Genomic DNA, 16,792 nt, shown 5'->3' with positions numbered 1-16,792 from the left:
GACCAATATTGATGATGTGTCGAATTAATGGCCTGTCTGAATTCCATGAATGGATAACAGAGAAGCAGAAAACGTACTCTCTCCGTAAAAAAAAAAAAACAAATACTGAATTTCCGTGTCCAACATTTGGCTGTGCGTCTCATATGAATTTTTTTTATAATTAGTATTTTCATTGTTGTTAGATGATAAAACATGATTAATACTTTATGAGTGACTCATCTTTTTATTTTTTTCATAATTTTTTTAAATAAGACGGACGGTCAAACGTTGGACACGGAAACTCAGGGTTTGTCTTTTTTTTTGGACGGAGAAAATAAGTATAACTGTAAAACAAATCTACATGCAATTAAGTTAGATATTCTTTCAATCCTTTATATCAAAAGGTCAAATATAAAAATTCTATAAGATTTAAATCCTACAAAATTTATACATTAATCCTTTGTTTTAAAAGGTTCTCAATAAAACTTGAAAAAAAACGAATGCATCATTTAAATAACTTTATTTCAACCATAACCGGCATGCTAGACATGTGTAGTATTGATTATTGGGCACAGTTGGATCTTGGTCGATGATATCTACCACTGACATACAGCATTTCTTTTTTACCACCGACACAGAGGCACTCCTCTTTTCATTTCTTTTCTCCCATAGAACGATAAATTATTTTATAATGCTCTTTACATACTATCTTTATTTTTTAATAGATGATCTTATTTTAAAATTTTGAGTAAATTACATCTATAGTACGTAAACTTGATAGGTGGGTATAATCTAGTGCAAAAATTTAAAAACTGAGTATATAAGGGAACAACTTGGCTAGTGCGTGCATTTTGGCTAAATATCAATATTGCACACTATACTTTTTATGCCATATAAAAAAAGCAGCCACTCATGCCAGCCATCTTGGCAAGGATTTACATGTATTATATATTGCTTTATCTGTTAGTTGTAACAATAAAATAATCTATCTATTTGAAACCAAAAGATATACGATTATCAAAAATAAGTCATGCAAATAACATAATTTTCGAGCAACTCGTCTAATCAACATATTCATTGTATCGGGTTATGAACATGGCAAAACACGAAATTGAATTCATGAGCCAATAACCTAGCAGTTAAGCTTATAAAGCCATGATTAATCAAAGATATATATATTTATGTTTTTGACTAAAATGCACGTGATTGTCAAGTTTATATACCAGTCTACTCGTTTTCTTCAAGCTATTATACTATATCGTACATATCTATCAAATTCTTGTACTGTGGGTATAATTTACTCTAAAAATTTACTTTACAAAATATTAACGTTGATCAGTTTATTATTGTTGTACATGTTTAACGTTAACGTCGTAATTAAATGACACAAACCGACCCTGAATTCCATCGCCCGGTCATCCGGTTCCGGCCCGATGAAGCAATAAAAAAGACAAAACTGGCTGCGCCGTAGTTATCACTGACTCGGAGTCCAGTGTACCGAACGGACGGGCCAGATCCCTTCTACGATACGACGAAACAAATCCAGACCGTACATCGCCCCACCTCCTCCCCCAAGTCCACTCCATCTCCGGCCCGCACGACGAACTCTTCCTCTTCATCAAAAAAAAAAAAAATCCCTCTAAAAAAAAAAAAAATCGACGCCCGCCGCCGCATGATTCGCGCTCCTCGTCGCCTCCTCCCAGACTCGTCGTCGCCGCCGATCCACCGCCGCCGCCTCCCGCTTCCGCCTCTCTTCCGCCGCCGCCTGTCGCCGCTCCCGGCCTCACTGGTCCAGGCCCTGCTGTGCTCTGGCCCGATCCGAGGCGGCCGCGGCCTCACACCGCTCGGTCTGCTCATGGATCCGGCCGCCGACGGCGAGGGCGGGGGCTACGAGGACGCGTCGGAGTTCGCCGACGCGGAGACGGGCGGGGGAGAGGCGGTGCGGGGGGAGGGGGAGAGGGAGAGGAGGGAGCTGCCCGAGGAGCTCGCCAAGGGGGTGGTGTGCCTCGAGTGCGAGACGTCGCCCGAGGCGGAGGCGGCGGGGGCGGGCGGGACCTGCCGCGTCTACGTCGTCGGCACCGCCCATGTTTCACAGGTGAATTGGCCTCCTCGTCAGCTCGATATATGATGTTGCCTCGAACTTTTTGGAGAACACCTAGGGGACGATCTGGTCTCGATTTATTTGGATTGCGGGTTCGCATTAGTCCAAAATTTAAGTTTTCACTAGTAACTTAGTTCAAATTTCGTTAGTAACTTATTTAGGAAGTGAAGAACTTGCAGGGTTGAGATTACCAGTGAAAAAAAAGAAAAAACTGGAGAGCGAAACACAGCAAACATGTAGGGCCTGTTTGGTAGAGCTCCAACTCATAAATTTAACTCCAGGAGTTGGGTCTGGAGTAGAGTTGTGGAGCTGCCTAAACTAGGCTCTACATCTCTAGTTCATTTTGTGAGAGCGCTCCACCCAGCTCCGCTCCCATTTTAGGTGGAACTAAAACTGTTTGGCTGAGCTCCAACTCTAGAAGAGAGGTGGAGCTGAAGCTGGAGCTGTGCCAAACAGGCTCGTAAAATCCTCATGAACACGAACTATACCAACAAAAGACTACCCTTTTTTCCTTTATAGTAATTTATATAGACATGTATTTGTAGTGGTAGTGGTAGCGCTATGACCGATGCAAATTTAGTTAACTGTTGTTGTGTCCTGTACTTTCAACTTATATGCATCAAAGTCGCGCTTACTATGATTATACTGTGGATTGAATATTCGTATGTTGATTCACTTTGTAGGAATCATGTGACCAAGTAAAAGCCGTCATCGACTACCTGAAACCTCAGGTTCTTCCTCTTTTTACTCATCACCGATAATTTACCAGTTGGTGAATCATTTGGCAGGTTGGCTGCCTTCTTGTGGAGTGCTTATTGATAATTGATCTGGAACACCTTATACTAATTATTTTAACACCTCTTTAACAAATGTAGGCTGTTTTCTTGGAGCTCTGTGCCAGCAGAGTCGCCATTCTGACACCACAAAACCTTCAGGTATGATCATGCAGAATTTACTTCATTTTGGGTTGTCATGTTTGTTACCTATGTACATTGCACGAGGAAGGGAACACTTTCCTCTTTTTTTTGTTTGAGGTTATTGTACATGTAAAAACTGAATGAATTATGAACCATGAGAATACACTATGAGAGTGCTGAAGTCTATTGTCGTCTGATTTTTGTCTGTTATATTCCCTCAAATAGTGAATACAAACTATTTAGAGTGATAATGTGGTTCTATACTTCATGGAATTAAGCTCAACTGGGAAAAGATATCTCTTGTGGATATATCTCTTACAACACTGGTAAAGATTTATTTACGCGAGAGAATTAAAAGTTGGAATTATGGCAGTGGCATTGTATTGCATTTTCGTATTGGCAATTGGCATGGATGGCCATGCCAAAGACTATCTGATCAATCATAAATAGGAGCCAGTGCTGACATGCCTTCTATCAGTATTTGATTAAGTGCATATAACTTATAGCACTATGCTAGTGTGTAGCAACAGACTTTAGCCTTATTAATGGTTTGCAGCCATCATTGACATAAGTGTTCGAGATGTTATATCTACTCGTAGTTAACTTGTTTTGTCATTCTGTTATCATCATAGGTTCCTACCATGAACGAAATGATTGACATGTGGAAGAAAAAGAAGATGAACACTTTTGGAATACTCTACAGCTGGTTTCTTGCAAAGGTATGCCTTGATGCTTGTTTTGCAGTTTGTACTTATTGTTAGGTAAGTTTTTTTTTTTAAAAAAAATTTACATGGTGGGCTATGTTTTTGGCATCCAAGGTTGCTAGCCAACTTGATGTGTTACCTGGGGCCGAATTCCGAGTGGCATTTGAGGAAGCAATGAGTTATGGCGGCAAAGTTATCCTTGGAGATCGCCCTGTCCAGGTATGCAACCTACTTATCTAGTGGTTGAATTTGGTTGTCTATAACCTCCATACAGGTTATAGATAGATGCAAGAAGAAGAAGGGAGAGGATATTCATAACAGCTGACTGGCTGTGCCAATTTAAGGTTCATACGTGGATAAATGTGATAAACTTTTAGTGTGGATTTTTTTGTGAACCTAGTACAAACAAATGATAACAGTTTATTATGTTACCTCAAGTTAAGCAGCCACGTATTCAGGCTATTGACTTTTTCACTTGTCATTATTTTGAATTGTGATGAGATATTTTTATCATAATGGTGCATCTTTTGACATGACATCTGGAAAAAAAACTACATATTTTTCAAATGTTCATCACATCTGGCTGATTGGATGGAATAAAAGATAGTTGCCATTGTTTGCTTGCGTCTTAAACTTTTTCTATATGATATGGACTAATGAGGTTAGATATTTTGTTATTTAACTCAAAAGTTGAGATGTACTCCATATCTTGTTACAATGATCTCTATCATATAGAAGATTTGATTAATAGAATATGAATCTTGATATCGTTAGAACTTTCTACAGAATAAACAATAGTTTGGTCAGTACTTATATTTCATTAGCAGTGGTGCCATCTTATCATCGTCTTTATCTGTTTCGAAGATCACTTTGAGAAGGACTTGGGGGAGAATGTCATTATGGCACAGGGCAAAGTTTTTGTACTACATTGTTTTCCAGTCCATATTTTTACCAAGCCCGGAGGAACTTAATAAAATGGTATGATGTCTTCCTGGATGACTTGAAATGTACAGTTCTAGTGTGTGATTTCATATAACTCAATATACTTTCTAGATTTAGTATAGATAGACAATTAACCAGACTTTACTCCATTTGCATAGCAATGACAATGCTTGTCTATACAGCTGAAGGACATGGAGGATGTTGACATGCTAACACTTGTTATTCAAGAGATGAGTAAGGCATTTCCTACCTTGATGGAGACACTCCTACATGAACGTGATATGTGAGTTACTTAAAAAAGTTTGTGTTGATATTCTCGATTACCACCGCAATCTTTTGTGCTTGAATTATTGAAATTGTGTTTGCAGGTATATGTCCTCCAAATTATTGAAGGTAGCAAAGGAACATTCCTCGGTGGTGGCAGTTGTAGGAAAAGGGCATGTTTCTGGAATAAAGAAAAATTGGGAACAACCAATCGAGGTTAGATATTTTTAAACAGTGATATGCTTCGTACCAATAGGAAATCCATCATCCATCTAGGTAGTTATTCAACAGAAAAGTTCTGCAGGTTTTAATTTTATATGCACCATTTTTTCAACTTTTCCTGCAGATAGAAAGTTTACTGGTATTACCAGTGACTAAGCAAGGTGCTTCAAAGATGAAAATTTTGGCATCCATTGGAGCATTAGGTGGTGTAGTAATAGCAACCGGAATCTACATATGGAGTAGAAAATAACAGTGTCAATCCATTAATTCTCTGTTCATCCTGCCATAATGCCTAACATTGTATTTACCTTTTGCAAATAAATTTAAATTTACAAATAGATGCAATTTTCCGATACTGAAGTCAAAACAAATGAAAGGACAAATATACTGAATTTTGAAATTTGTCTGCTTCCAATGCTATGTTTTTTCTCCTTCCCTTACTGAAGGGCGCTACTTCTATATTCTGCATTCTGGCATTGTACTTAAGCTTGAAGCAGTGAGCAACAGAGCTGCTCATGAAAGAGACTTCTAACTAGCAAAGCATTCCGTGCTTATTTTTTCACATAGGTTAGCTTGCATAAGGTTGATGCAGTCTTTGTTCCTAAGTAATCTATACAATCTGGTCAGATTTGGTGACCAACTTATGGTTGACCAAACGGTGGATTCACGAAACTAACAATGCTACTACGAAGAACAGCTGAATAACCAACCTACACCCTGCAAGGTTCGTCATCAAGCCCATCTGTACAGATTCATTAGTTTGTAGTAGTTTGACAACTGACAAGTGTTTAACTCTAGATTCATACGCTGTTCCAATCAGTCTCCTCAAAAGCGTAGAAACTGCAACTTCTCTCAAGTCTCAACCTTTCCCTAATCTAAATCGAAATTACATATATGTTACAGAGAAAACCATATAAAATTCTACAGATCACAAATGTGGCGGGACGCCGAATAAACTAGTCGACGAGGCTGTCACACGTCGGCCTGACCGCCCCGAGATCGCCGGTGAGCACGTCGGTGCGGCCCATCTTGACCATCGCCGCCGCGAAGTCGGCGAAGTACTCCGACGACGACGACGCGTTGGCGAGCTTCTCGACGTAGCCCCTCGTGACGGGGTCGTCGCGGAGGCTGCCGTCCGACTGGAACAGGCCGCCCGTGGCGAGCACGTGCCGGTAGTAGCTCAGGTCGAACGTGAAGCCGCTGCCGGGGTCCATGGGCACCTTGGCCGCGCCGCCGGCGCCGCCATGGCCGTCGTGGTCGTGGTCGTGGCCGTGCCCCGGCGGGCAGAGCTTCTTGAGCTTCGCCGCGTAGCCGGCGTCCAGCGACGGGTCCTGGTCCATCCTTCCGGTGAAGTTGTACAGCCGCTTCTGGAACGCCCCGCAGTGCGACGTCCCGATGCTGTGGCATCCTGCACGACGCCGCCGCCGCCGCCGCCGGCGGCCAATGGCCATTACCGGCGTTCTGATAAGCTGTCGCCGTCGTCCAACGCGAGAAGCAAAAGGGGAAAAGGAGACGGCGTGGTAGTATACGTACCGAAGAGCACGGCGATGTCCTTGGCGTTGAGAGACTTGACGCTGAAGAAGGTCTTGACGTCGACGATGTTGGAGTCCGGCGGCGCCAGGTCGTTCTCGGCGTACTCGGCCACGCTCACGTCGCCGTCCCTCCTCCCGGTCTCCACGTCGTACCACGGCCCCTTGCTCTGTGCGAATCAAGGAGCATTCAGAAGCAGAGCGCGATATCGATTTGCAAAGAAGCCATGGATTTGTTCCGTGAGGCGCGTACCAGGTAGACGGCGTCTCTCGCCGCCATGGCGATGATGTCGGCGCAGGAGACGGTGAGCGAGCAGACGGTCTCCAGCCTCGCCTTGATCCGATTGATGGCGTCGTAGCCCCGCATGCTCCGGTTGGGCGTCGCGTCCCTCTCCCCCTTCCCGCTCCTCGACCTCAGCATGATCGATCCGTCACACCCCTGCAACCAACCCAACCACGATGATCGCCATGGACGAGCATGAAGTAGCTTGGGGCAATTAAAAATTGTTAATTACCTGGACGAAGCAGTCGTGGTAGTGCATCCGGAGCAGAGACGGCGCGAGCGTGGGATCCTCCTCGAGGATCATCCTCATCTCGCCCAGCACGACGTCCTCCGCGACAGGGCACTTGGCATGGTAGAACCCCACCTGCAGCCCGGGCCACGCCGCTGCCGCTGCCGCTGCCTCCGCCGAACCCGCGACGACCTCGCCGCTCGCCCGTAGGGCCAGCAAAAACAGCAGCAGCTCCAGCTCCCGGGACATGAGGCGGCAAACTGTCTCAACGCCGAGCCGCGCTCCGCGCCGGAGACGGGATCGGAGCCACGGGAGGTTACGGGCAACGATCAAGCTGTACTGCGGCAGCAGCTAGGCAGCGGAGAGCCATTGGCGTAGTACAAAGATGGCGACGAGACGCGGGCAAACCAAAGGTCGATGCGTTTGGTCGCGCCGTGCTTTCAGATGGGTGCGTGCGTGTGTGAAACAGAGCGTTGAGTGTGACGGACTCTACTCCGCCTAGCTAGTAAGCTCGAGCCTGTGGCCTGCGGCTGCTGCAACTTGCTCATGGAGTTGGGAGGCTTGGTTGGTTGGTTGGTTGGTTGGTGCGCGCGCCGGAGTGCAGTGTAGTGCGGCAACCGTTCGGCCCAGGGCGCGCGTTCGCGGACGCGTCTTGCTGCTGGTGTTCGGTGGCGCGGCGTTTTCGCGAGGGAAAGCGTTGGGGCCTTTGAGGAGTTGGGTTGTATCAGATGAGGCCGTACGTTTCTTTTAGTTGGGAGAGACAGGCCGAATTGGGTCACCCAGGCCCAACCATATTGGGCCTACATGGACAAGCTAGTTAGCTCAAGTGGGGATTTTATGTTGAAAGGTGTGTGTTCAAAGTTGGAAAATAATATCTCCTGTGGAGATAAAGTTCGTTTTTTGTGGACCAATTTAAAGCCGAGTAAAGATAGTAATATTTATCTCCTATTAAGACCCTTGTATATTATATGTAGAGAGTAGGATGAGACATTGATGGTTGATTGTACACGAGAACAAACGGAATTGCTAAAAAACAATAGTGTAACTTTTAAATGTAACTATAGTATAGTTGTAGTGTAATATTATAACTATAGTGTAACTATATTGTAATCTCTATATAAGTTAGATATAAAGTTGCATATATTATTTTAATACTTATATACATGTTATACCATAGTTATAGTGGAAATTATATTATAATTATACTATAGTTAGATTTGAAAGTTTTTTCCTTAAAAACTTGTGGCAATTTTTTAGATAGTCTTGAGAACAAATCTAATAAAGAGAGAGTTATATTCTATATCTCTGTGTCAGTTATCTATTTCTGCAATGTTCTCGAGGACAAGTAAAAGGACATAGGTGTTCTACATCTTCTTACGTCTCTACTGTTGTGGGAAAAACAAGAAACAGATCCAATGATCCACTAATAAGCATATTGGTTTACAGCATGTTAGCAGCTCCGCCATCATCGGTTTTGTCGTTCTAATCTGTTGTTAAGATTAATTCTTCCAATTTCAAGGTCCCTGAGCAGCCGAGCATAAAAGTAAGGACCCTTGAACATGCGTATATAAATCATTTCGAAAAAAATTTACTGTCCCAGAGAGATATCGAGAGATATAAATTTTTTTATAATTATAAATTTTGATACCTCCTTTGAATAGGTCGGCCCGCGTAAATGGCATATGTGTAGGTTCGTGTGCCAGTGCTCAGTTAAACGTGGGAGATGCTAAATTTGCCGAATTATTAACTGCTTGATGAAGTTACAATACGGAAATATAGATCGCAGATAGCACTCAGGGTGTCAGGACTGATCAGTACCCATCTCATACCATACAGGCCGGTCGCGTATAATAATAGCCAATGTTCGTACCGGCCTTAATTTGATTTGGTGTCATAGATGCCATCATGATCAGCAATAATCAATTGCATTTTCGTAAGTGCATGCCATGTGACCAAAGCTACTTAAGAAATGTTTCTGTCGTTCAGTTTTGGACAGACATTCAGGCCAGAGAGCTGCAGGCACAATGGGGTTAACAAAATGCAGGGCGCCAGAGAGGTTTGTGGGACTCTGCTGACAGTACTGAAGAGCATATCAATTATCAAATTGCCCTGGAACACTTGTCATGGCACGCATGATAGATGAGTCCATTCTTGACCAGATTGTTCCTCCAATTATAGTTGTCAGTTGCGAATGATCAGATGTGCAACCCATGTGATGCGTTGCTGTGTGTTACAGCTTTAGTAATGACTCATTTTGGTTTACTAGTTTTCATGTTAAAATGACGACAGTGGCATCATAACTGAGTAACTGTCTGACAAAGAGATAGAGGCACCAATGAGTGATAAAAAATAATAAATGTATAATAATGCAAGGTGAAAAAAAATGAAGTTTATTCATATGATCATGATGAGCACGTACTTGGAGAAAACTTTGTTACATACATGCATGGCTCGCTATATAAACAAAACAATTAATTAATGAAGTGATTGAAATCAAGAAAAAAAAAGAAGGGACAGGTAAATCTTACGATAATGATCTACATGGAAATTAATTATAAGATGGTCACGGCCGGAATCAAAAGCTGAAATCCATAATCACACTCGGTCTCGGCGAGCAGCTGATGATATATGACGATAATTAAGAGAGATGATTAGTTAACCACGTTGCACTTCTTCCTGATCTCGCCCTGGCTGCCGGTGAGCACTTCGACGCCGCCCATCTTGACCATGGAGGCGGCGAAGTCGGCGAAGAACTCGTCCTTGTAGCCGCCGCCGGCGTGGCGCTGCACGTAGGCGCGGGTGAAGCCGTTGGTGAGCAGCTCGCCGTCGGAGTGGAAGAGCCCCCGCCGCTTGGCCACGTTCTTGAAGTACCCCAGGTCGAACGTCTTGAAGCTCCCCGGGTCCATCTCCACCAGCGTCGTGTTGTCTTGGAGGCTCGTGCACTTGCTCCTCAGCCTCGCCATGTACTGCAGCTCCAGCGTCGGGTCGATGTCGTGGGCGTTGTCCAGGCCGGTGAAGTTGTACAGCCTGTCAGTGAAGGAGAAGCAGTGCGACGTCCCGATCGTGTGCCCAGCTGATCAACATCGACAATGGATCGTGTCAGACACCATGGATGGATGTGTGTACGTGTGTGAAGAGAGTTTGTGTGGTGGCAATGGTGATGGTTACCGGAGAGGACGACGAGGTCCTTGAGGTCGAGGTTCTTGGCGGCGAACATCTGGGTGAGCTCGGTGAAGTTGGCGGTGGGAGGCGGCAGCTGGTCGGTCTCGTTGGCGATGGACACCCTGCCGTCGCGGCGGCCGAGAGGCACCGCCCAGAACGGGCCCTTGCTCTGGAAGAGAAGACAACGACGACGACAAGTCGAGGTGAGAACTTTTTGCTTCTGCAAACTGTGTCAGAGTATACGTGTCATGCGTGCATTGCAGTGTACTATACTCTACTCACCAGCCACACGGCGTCCCTGGCCATGAGCGCGAGCACGTCGGCGCAGGAGACGGTGCCCGGGCATGCCTTCTCCACGGCGGCCTTCACCCTCTCGACGAAGCCGAACCCGCGCAGCGTCTGGTTCGGCGTCGCGTCCTTCTCCGCCGTGCTGTTCCCGGCCGAGTCGAGCAGCACCGAGCCGTCGCAACCCTGCATGCACAGACGAGTCGACGCCGGCCGGCGACGAGGTTGTCAGGCGACCTGATCGAACACTACTACTATACACCAGCAGCCGCGACGCAATGGAGAATGGACACTGCATGCACAGCTTACCCTGACGAAGCAGTCGTGGAAGTGCATCCTGAGGAGCGGGCCGGCGAGGCTGGGCGCGGCGGCGAGCGCGCGCACCATCTCCTTCCGGACGACGGCCTCCACGCTGGGGCACGAATTGCTGTAGAACTTCTCGTCCAGCTGCGCCGACGACGCCATCACCGCCGCCGCCGCGAGCAGCAGCGCTAGGATCACCCTCGACGACGCCATGATCACCACCAACCTCGATCAGAGCTAGACAACAAAGCTAGCTAGCTAGGCTAAGGCTAGAAGAGAAGGCTTGTTGCTGGTAGCTGCTGCTGCTGAATTTGCAGGCAAGAATTGGCGCGAGATTTATAGCGCGGCGCCGTCCTGGCCCATCCTGTCCCTACTCCTCCATGTGGTAGGCTGGCTTAGCTACCTGCTAGCTGCACTTTCTGAAGAATCACGCATGCAAATTATGCAAATGGCACAATGAGCTGTTCTTGTTTTCGCTTTGCCGAATCTTTCTTGTAGCAGGTACGCATTCAGATACTAATTGCCATCCAAGAACGAAGTACCAATTGTACTGCAAAAACTTTTTTAAAATCGGCTACGGAAACAGTTGGTTGTGGAGTTCTGATCATCGCGGGCGCCGGGCAGGAGTCAAGAATGCAGCACCTACTGGTTGTTAGCAGCAGGCCAGCAGCAGCAGCGAAAGAGATGAGGAGAAGAATTCGTCGATCGAGAACGTATTTTTGTACGTTGTACTGACAAAATCAGTGCGAGATGTCTCTGCTGCTTGATCGATCCTGTAGGCGTGTGCTTTGCATGGAATCTAAAGCAAAGTTGGTCAATTTGAAGAGTAATTTATTTCTCGCTGTGAACTTCTGAACCGCAACTGAGAGGACGTGGGAGATTATCCACATGCTGTCATGTTGATTAACTTTAGAGGTGATGATCAGACAAAGTACTGTGGATTCCCTTTTTTTTTTCTGTGGCCTGGAACCATCGGTTCAAGCCATGTGCACTGTTGCAGGCTGTAGCAACTGACAAAGATTGATGCCCGAGGAAACAATACCATTTCACACCTTAATTAATTACTCTCTCCGTTTTAAAATATTTGATAAAGTTGACTTTTTAGTACGTGTTTAACCATTCGTCTTATTCAAAAAATTGAAGTAATTATTTATTCTTTTCACATCATTTGATTCATTGTTAAATATACTTTCATATACACAAATAGTTTTACATATTTCACAAAAAAATTTTAAATAAGACGAACGATCAAATATGTGCTAAAAAGTCAACGGTGTCAAATATTTTGAAATAGAGGGAGTACATGTACCATCGTGCGCTTCTGATAAGTTAGTTATGTGAAAATGTAGTAAAAAAATGGCAAATGTGCCGTTTAACCTCTTTACCTTTTTGGGTTCAAGATTCAGTACTAGAATGGGAGTTAAAAAAAATGCTGCTTTCTTCTGAGATAGTTCTCTTTTGTTCAGATGTCCCCTTGTTTTATTTATATCGTATAAACAATTATGAAAAAAATGACTTGAACTTAAACCTACATGTTGTAGAATGATATACATATTGATCTATATTAATATTATTATTATTATTATTATTATTATTATTATTATTATTATTATTATTTTAAAAATATAACTATTTAGATAGCATGCGAGAAACGAGGGAACATCCATTTAAGGAGTGAAAAATGACAAATATGCCATAAGTTTAATATTTGGGTTCTAGAACGAGAGTTAGGATTATTATGGGGAAACTCTTTTAATCACCCGAATGGATGTGCACTGTTTAATGCATGTCATCTAAATAATTATGAAAAAATTGAAAAAATTTGGTAAGATAAATCAATATGTAATATATCACTCCACAAACGTAACATGCAACTTAAAATTTAACTTCTACAATTTGTAAAAGAAAAATAACAAATAAAACTCAAATTAGTATATGTATATTTGCAGTTAAATTTGTTGTTTCTGTTACGACTTATAGAAATTAAATTTCAACTTGCATGTTTGTGGAATGATATATTACATATTGATCTATCTTGTCAAAAAAAATTTAAAAATTTTCATAACCATTTAGTTGACATATAATAAACAAGTGAATATCCACCGGGTGATTAGAATCCGTCTACACTAAGTACTGGTTATATTTGCCTGTTTGAATGTAGAAATCCAGACGATGTCCTGAACCCTGAATCATGAGCAGAACCGAAGTAGTAGTAGGCAAAAAGTACAAACTCTACGCTTATGTACTGAATTAACTTACGTATCGTTCATTGCACGCGACAGGCCTGATCGATGAGTCCACAACACGTTGTCCGTCAGCTGAGCCATTCCTAGCTAACTATCCCCTTTTTTTCAAATCCTGAAATAAATGAACACAGTGAACCGGCGATCTGAAAATCCAATCAGAGAGTGCTCCGATCCAGCTCAAGTTTACACCTGAAAGCTATAGCTAGCTAGGTTGAATCAAGCGAGACGACCAGTCACCAACAAAAAGGAGAAACGAACAAACTGAAAACATAAAGCAGCTGACGATGCATTTTGAGTCGTCAGAGCCGGAATGCACATGTGCAACTAACAGGAAAGAGAGCTCTGATCAGCGATCACCACGAATACACGATGATATGAGAAGCGATCGATCGAACATCCGGCGGCGGCATCGGCGTCGCCGCGCTGGAATTGATCAATCATCCGCACGCACGAGAGACGCCGGGTCGCCGGCTAAGCCTGCAACAACTCGTAGATGGATGGACCAGTGGACACACTGTTAGGTAGTTGAAGTGGTATCATTTTGTTCATAAAAGGCATAGCAGGTAGGCAGAAGCAGAAACAAACACCAGCTTTCATCGGGGGGCTCATCTCTCATGGCCACATGGGCAACTAGTAGACACTAGACAGTTCAGAAACAGCAGCAATGGCGACTCATCATCTCAGTGAACTGAACTGTTTTAGTTAGCTAGCTAGCTTACTTGCTCCGTTTTCTTTTTTCCAGTTTCTGGAAGCTAATTAACCTGTGCTATCTAACTCCGATTCTTTTGTCCCCAGTACACTCTGCTAACTGCAGGCTGCTTGGAGAGATGCTAAGAATTAAAGAAACTGGATGGTGCATCAGTGCATGTGGCCGGTGGCCTTCTGCTAGCTGCCTGCACACACGAGTAGAATGATTGATCACTTAAATCACTTTTGTCATTTGACAACGAGATTTCACCTTCGGAGTTGCCAATGATTAGCACAGCTAAAGTATGAACTGGTAATACTTCACGAGGCTGGGACGAGTCACTTTTTTTTTAGTTGACGAGGATTTTTTTTTTTAAAAAAAATGGAAGTTAAACCGGTTAACCAGGCCGATTGCTAGCAGTCTGAAGGCAGATGTGACCATTAAACCGGCCCAACATGGACGTTGCTCTTGGGCGGTTGGGCCTGAATATTAGACCCAATTGGGCCCAACAGTAGGCCCATCCGTGGCCCATAGCGGTAATGTTGGGGCTACCAGGAAGTCTACATTTTGATCCAGATTTCAAAAGGAATAAGTTCATCTGAGGTCCCTTAACTTGTCAACGAATCCGATTTTCGTCCTTCAACCGAAAACCAGATACAACGGGTCCCTCAACTATCAAAACCAGTGCAGATGAGGTCCCTCGACGGTTTGGATAGCGGTTTTGGCTGACGTGGCGCTTACGTGGCTAATTTGACTCGGTCTTCATCTGACGTAGCATTGACGTGGCGCTTACGTGGCAATTCGATCCGAAAAATAATAAATCTCATGAGACCCACATGTTAGTTTGAATGAATTAAAAAATGGTGGGTAGCATTCTCACACCTCCTCTCTCCCCATCTCTCCCCTCTCCTCTCTCCAGCGCCACGGGGTCACGGGGAGGTCTGGCGGCGGCGGCCGACGACGCGGGGGAAGGGCGGGCCGTCAGTGGCGGGAGTGTTGGGGGACTCGTCGTAGCCCACCACGATGACGCCGTGGTTGACGTCGGCGGACGGCGGTGCACGGCCCTGTGTAGACACCGCTGCCGTAGAGCTGGAACATGAAGTTGCCGGCGTCGACGGTGACGGACACCGGCTGCGCCGCCACAGCCCTCGCCAGGTCGGGCTCGCTGCTGGTGTCACGTTCCGGTAGCCCGCGATGCTGACCGCGCTCTGGTTCAGCTTCGCCGCCTAGCACGCGCCGTTCGCGGCGTGGTACGGCTAGCTCGCCTCCGTGGTGACTGGTGAGGCCGTGGTTGCCGACGATGAACTCGAACAGCTCATGTACCCGCCGCACCCCACGGCCTCGTCGTCGCAGTCTACGAGCTCCTGCTCCGACAGCGACACCAGCTCGCCGTTCTTGTTGATCCCCTCTATCGCCGCCACGGCGGAGAACGCCCAGCAAGAACCTGCATCCACACAACACCCAGATTTCCATCGATTAATCTCCAACATTTTTACAGGTTTGAATCTTTCTTTACCATGCTATTGCTCACACACCACAATCTTCTTGGTACTTCACTTCCACCACTGCTCCTTTCTTCCTCCAATCTACGTTCTTCGGCAGAATATCATCACTGCTCTCTCCAGGCATTGCTCTGAGGAATTGCGACATGAGGTCTGAACCCCAGCATCTTGGCTCTGAACTCCTCGTTCGTCAGGCCAGCGAATGTACTTCTTGTCAGCCAGCTTGTAGCCATTGCACATGGAGTTGAACTTCTCAACAAGCTCAACGTTGCTCCTGTACACCTCGAACCTCCTCTGCTTCTCGTCGGCAGTCGTGCAGCTCCCGGCACCGCGCTCGCACGAGCTCCAGCTCGTCGGAGACGGGCGGCACTGCGGCCCCGATCTCCTCCACGAGCCCCCGCGCGGGGTCCACGCCGACGCCGTGAGCGAAGACCTAGCGCTCCCGTCGCCGACGCCCTGCCCACTGCCCTTCTCCCGCGTCGCCGGCCGCCGCCGCCGGACCTCCCCGTGGCCCCGTGGCGCCTGGAGGGAGGAGAGGGGAGAGATGGTGAGAGAGGAGGAAGAAGAGGAGGGGTGACAATGATATGTGGGGCCATGTGGGCCCCACCATTTTTTAATTCATTCTTTTGGTGAAACTGACATGTGGGTCCCATGAGATTTATTATTTTTCGGATCGAATTGCCACGTAAGCACCACGTCAATGCTACGTCAGATAAAGACCGAGTCAAATTAGCCACGTAAGCGCCACGTCAGCCAAAACCGCCATCCAAACCACCGAGGGACCTCATCTGCACTGGTTTTGATAGTTGAGGGACCCGTTGTATCTGGTTTTTCGATTGAAGGACGAAAATCAAATTTGTTGACAAGTTAAGGGACCTAAAATGAACTTATTCCATTTCAAAATATTCTGTGAGCCATATATACCGTGGGCTTCCAATCCTCCTCAAATTAAAGGGCCTTTTTAAAATAGATAATTGCCTTCTTTCAGTCACCCATAAAAGTACAAAACTACTACCAACAAGCAACATGCGCAGTTACACACATTTTCTGCACATTTCCACCACGTCACAAAGAGCTAAGAGTTATCCCTAGGACAATCTCATTAGTGTAGATACATCCATTAATCTTTTATCAGAGGCAAACGTAAAGCCGCTCTTTATGACAAAAATAGGTGACACAAAAGTGTTATCTGCCACATACATAACTTCAGAAATTACCCAACACCAAGAGAAAAATAAAAAAATCTTTTTGCAAGCTCCAAATCTTGGAAACCTTTTTCACTCTTTGCAGCATTGTACTCTTGCTCTTTTTCCAACCGATCCATGTCACCCTCAAGCTTCTACTTGATCTACACGAAGCTCACCGTGCACACAACCATGGCCACAAAAACCCTATAAAACCCCATCCCATCGCCATCATCTCATCATCAGTTCATC

At 45.3% G+C, this 16,792-nt stretch overlaps 3 protein-coding genes and 1 pseudogene across 3 annotated transcripts; 1 reads left to right on the top strand and 3 right to left on the bottom strand.

Moving 5' to 3' along the window:
* Positions 1-1,582: 1,582 nt before the first annotated feature.
* On the top strand, positions 1,583-5,544 carry LOC127773967 (uncharacterized). Its single transcript, XM_052300217.1, has 9 exons — positions 1,583-2,074; positions 2,764-2,811; positions 2,956-3,015; positions 3,630-3,716; positions 3,816-3,920; positions 4,566-4,679; positions 4,826-4,926; positions 5,012-5,123; positions 5,254-5,544. The coding sequence occupies exons 1-9, from the start codon at positions 1,652-1,654 to the stop codon at positions 5,377-5,379; spliced, it is 1,176 nt and encodes a 391-aa protein (XP_052156177.1). The 5' UTR covers positions 1,583-1,651; the 3' UTR covers positions 5,380-5,544.
* Positions 5,545-5,861: 317 nt separating this feature from the next.
* LOC127773968 (peroxidase 3-like) lies at positions 5,862-7,678 on the bottom strand. The gene is made up of 4 exons (XM_052300218.1): positions 7,174-7,678; positions 6,912-7,097; positions 6,663-6,828; positions 5,862-6,537 (listed from the first exon to the last, which is right to left on the bottom strand). The coding sequence occupies exons 1-4, from the start codon at positions 7,417-7,419 to the stop codon at positions 6,086-6,088; spliced, it is 1,050 nt and encodes a 349-aa protein (XP_052156178.1). The 5' UTR covers positions 7,420-7,678; the 3' UTR covers positions 5,862-6,085.
* Positions 7,679-9,544: 1,866 nt separating this feature from the next.
* On the bottom strand, positions 9,545-11,309 carry LOC127772625 (peroxidase 1). The gene is made up of 4 exons (XM_052298572.1): positions 10,927-11,309; positions 10,615-10,803; positions 10,339-10,501; positions 9,545-10,243 (listed from the first exon to the last, which is right to left on the bottom strand). The coding sequence occupies exons 1-4, from the start codon at positions 11,131-11,133 to the stop codon at positions 9,822-9,824; spliced, it is 981 nt and encodes a 326-aa protein (XP_052154532.1). The 5' UTR covers positions 11,134-11,309; the 3' UTR covers positions 9,545-9,821.
* A 3,474-nt stretch (positions 11,310-14,783) lies between these two features.
* Positions 14,784-16,734, bottom strand: LOC127774267 (vignain-like; annotated as a pseudogene).
* Positions 16,735-16,792: the final 58 nt, after the last annotated feature.

Source organism: Oryza glaberrima, chromosome 5, assembly GCF_000147395.1.
Source record: "Oryza glaberrima chromosome 5, OglaRS2, whole genome shotgun sequence".
Lineage (NCBI taxonomy): Eukaryota > Viridiplantae > Streptophyta > Magnoliopsida > Poales > Poaceae > Oryza > Oryza glaberrima.
This window is presented reverse-complemented; position numbering and strand designations above follow the sequence as displayed.

What these genes read in the sequence shown, in the direction of transcription:
- LOC127773967 (XM_052300217.1), top strand. Translation starts at nt 1,652, where the DNA reads ATGATTCGCGCTCCTCGTCGCCTCCTCCCAGACTCGTCGTCGCCGCCG. An exon ending in TCGACTACCTGAAACCTCAG is followed by an intron (nt 2,812 to 2,955) that starts GTTCTTCCTCTT and finishes TAACAAATGTAG; the next exon opens with GCTGTTTTCTTGGAGCTCTG. An exon ending in TTGGAGATCGCCCTGTCCAG is followed by an intron (nt 3,921 to 4,565) that starts GTATGCAACCTA and finishes TCTGTTTCGAAG; the next exon opens with ATCACTTTGAGAAGGACTTG.
- LOC127773968 (XM_052300218.1), bottom strand. Translation starts at nt 7,419, where the DNA reads ATGTCCCGGGAGCTGGAGCTGCTGCTGTTTTTGCTGGCCCTACGGGCG. An exon ending in ACCACGACTGCTTCGTCCAG is followed by an intron (nt 7,098 to 7,173) that starts GTAATTAACAAT and finishes GGTTGGTTGCAG; the next exon opens with GGGTGTGACGGATCGATCAT. An exon ending in GGACATCGCCGTGCTCTTCG is followed by an intron (nt 6,538 to 6,662) that starts GTACGTATACTA and finishes GGCGTCGTGCAG; the next exon opens with GATGCCACAGCATCGGGACG.
- LOC127772625 (XM_052298572.1), bottom strand. Translation starts at nt 11,133, where the DNA reads ATGGCGTCGTCGAGGGTGATCCTAGCGCTGCTGCTCGCGGCGGCGGCG. An exon ending in TCCACGACTGCTTCGTCAGG is followed by an intron (nt 10,804 to 10,926) that starts GTAAGCTGTGCA and finishes CTGTGCATGCAG; the next exon opens with GGTTGCGACGGCTCGGTGCT. An exon ending in GGACCTCGTCGTCCTCTCCG is followed by an intron (nt 10,244 to 10,338) that starts GTAACCATCACC and finishes GATGTTGATCAG; the next exon opens with CTGGGCACACGATCGGGACG.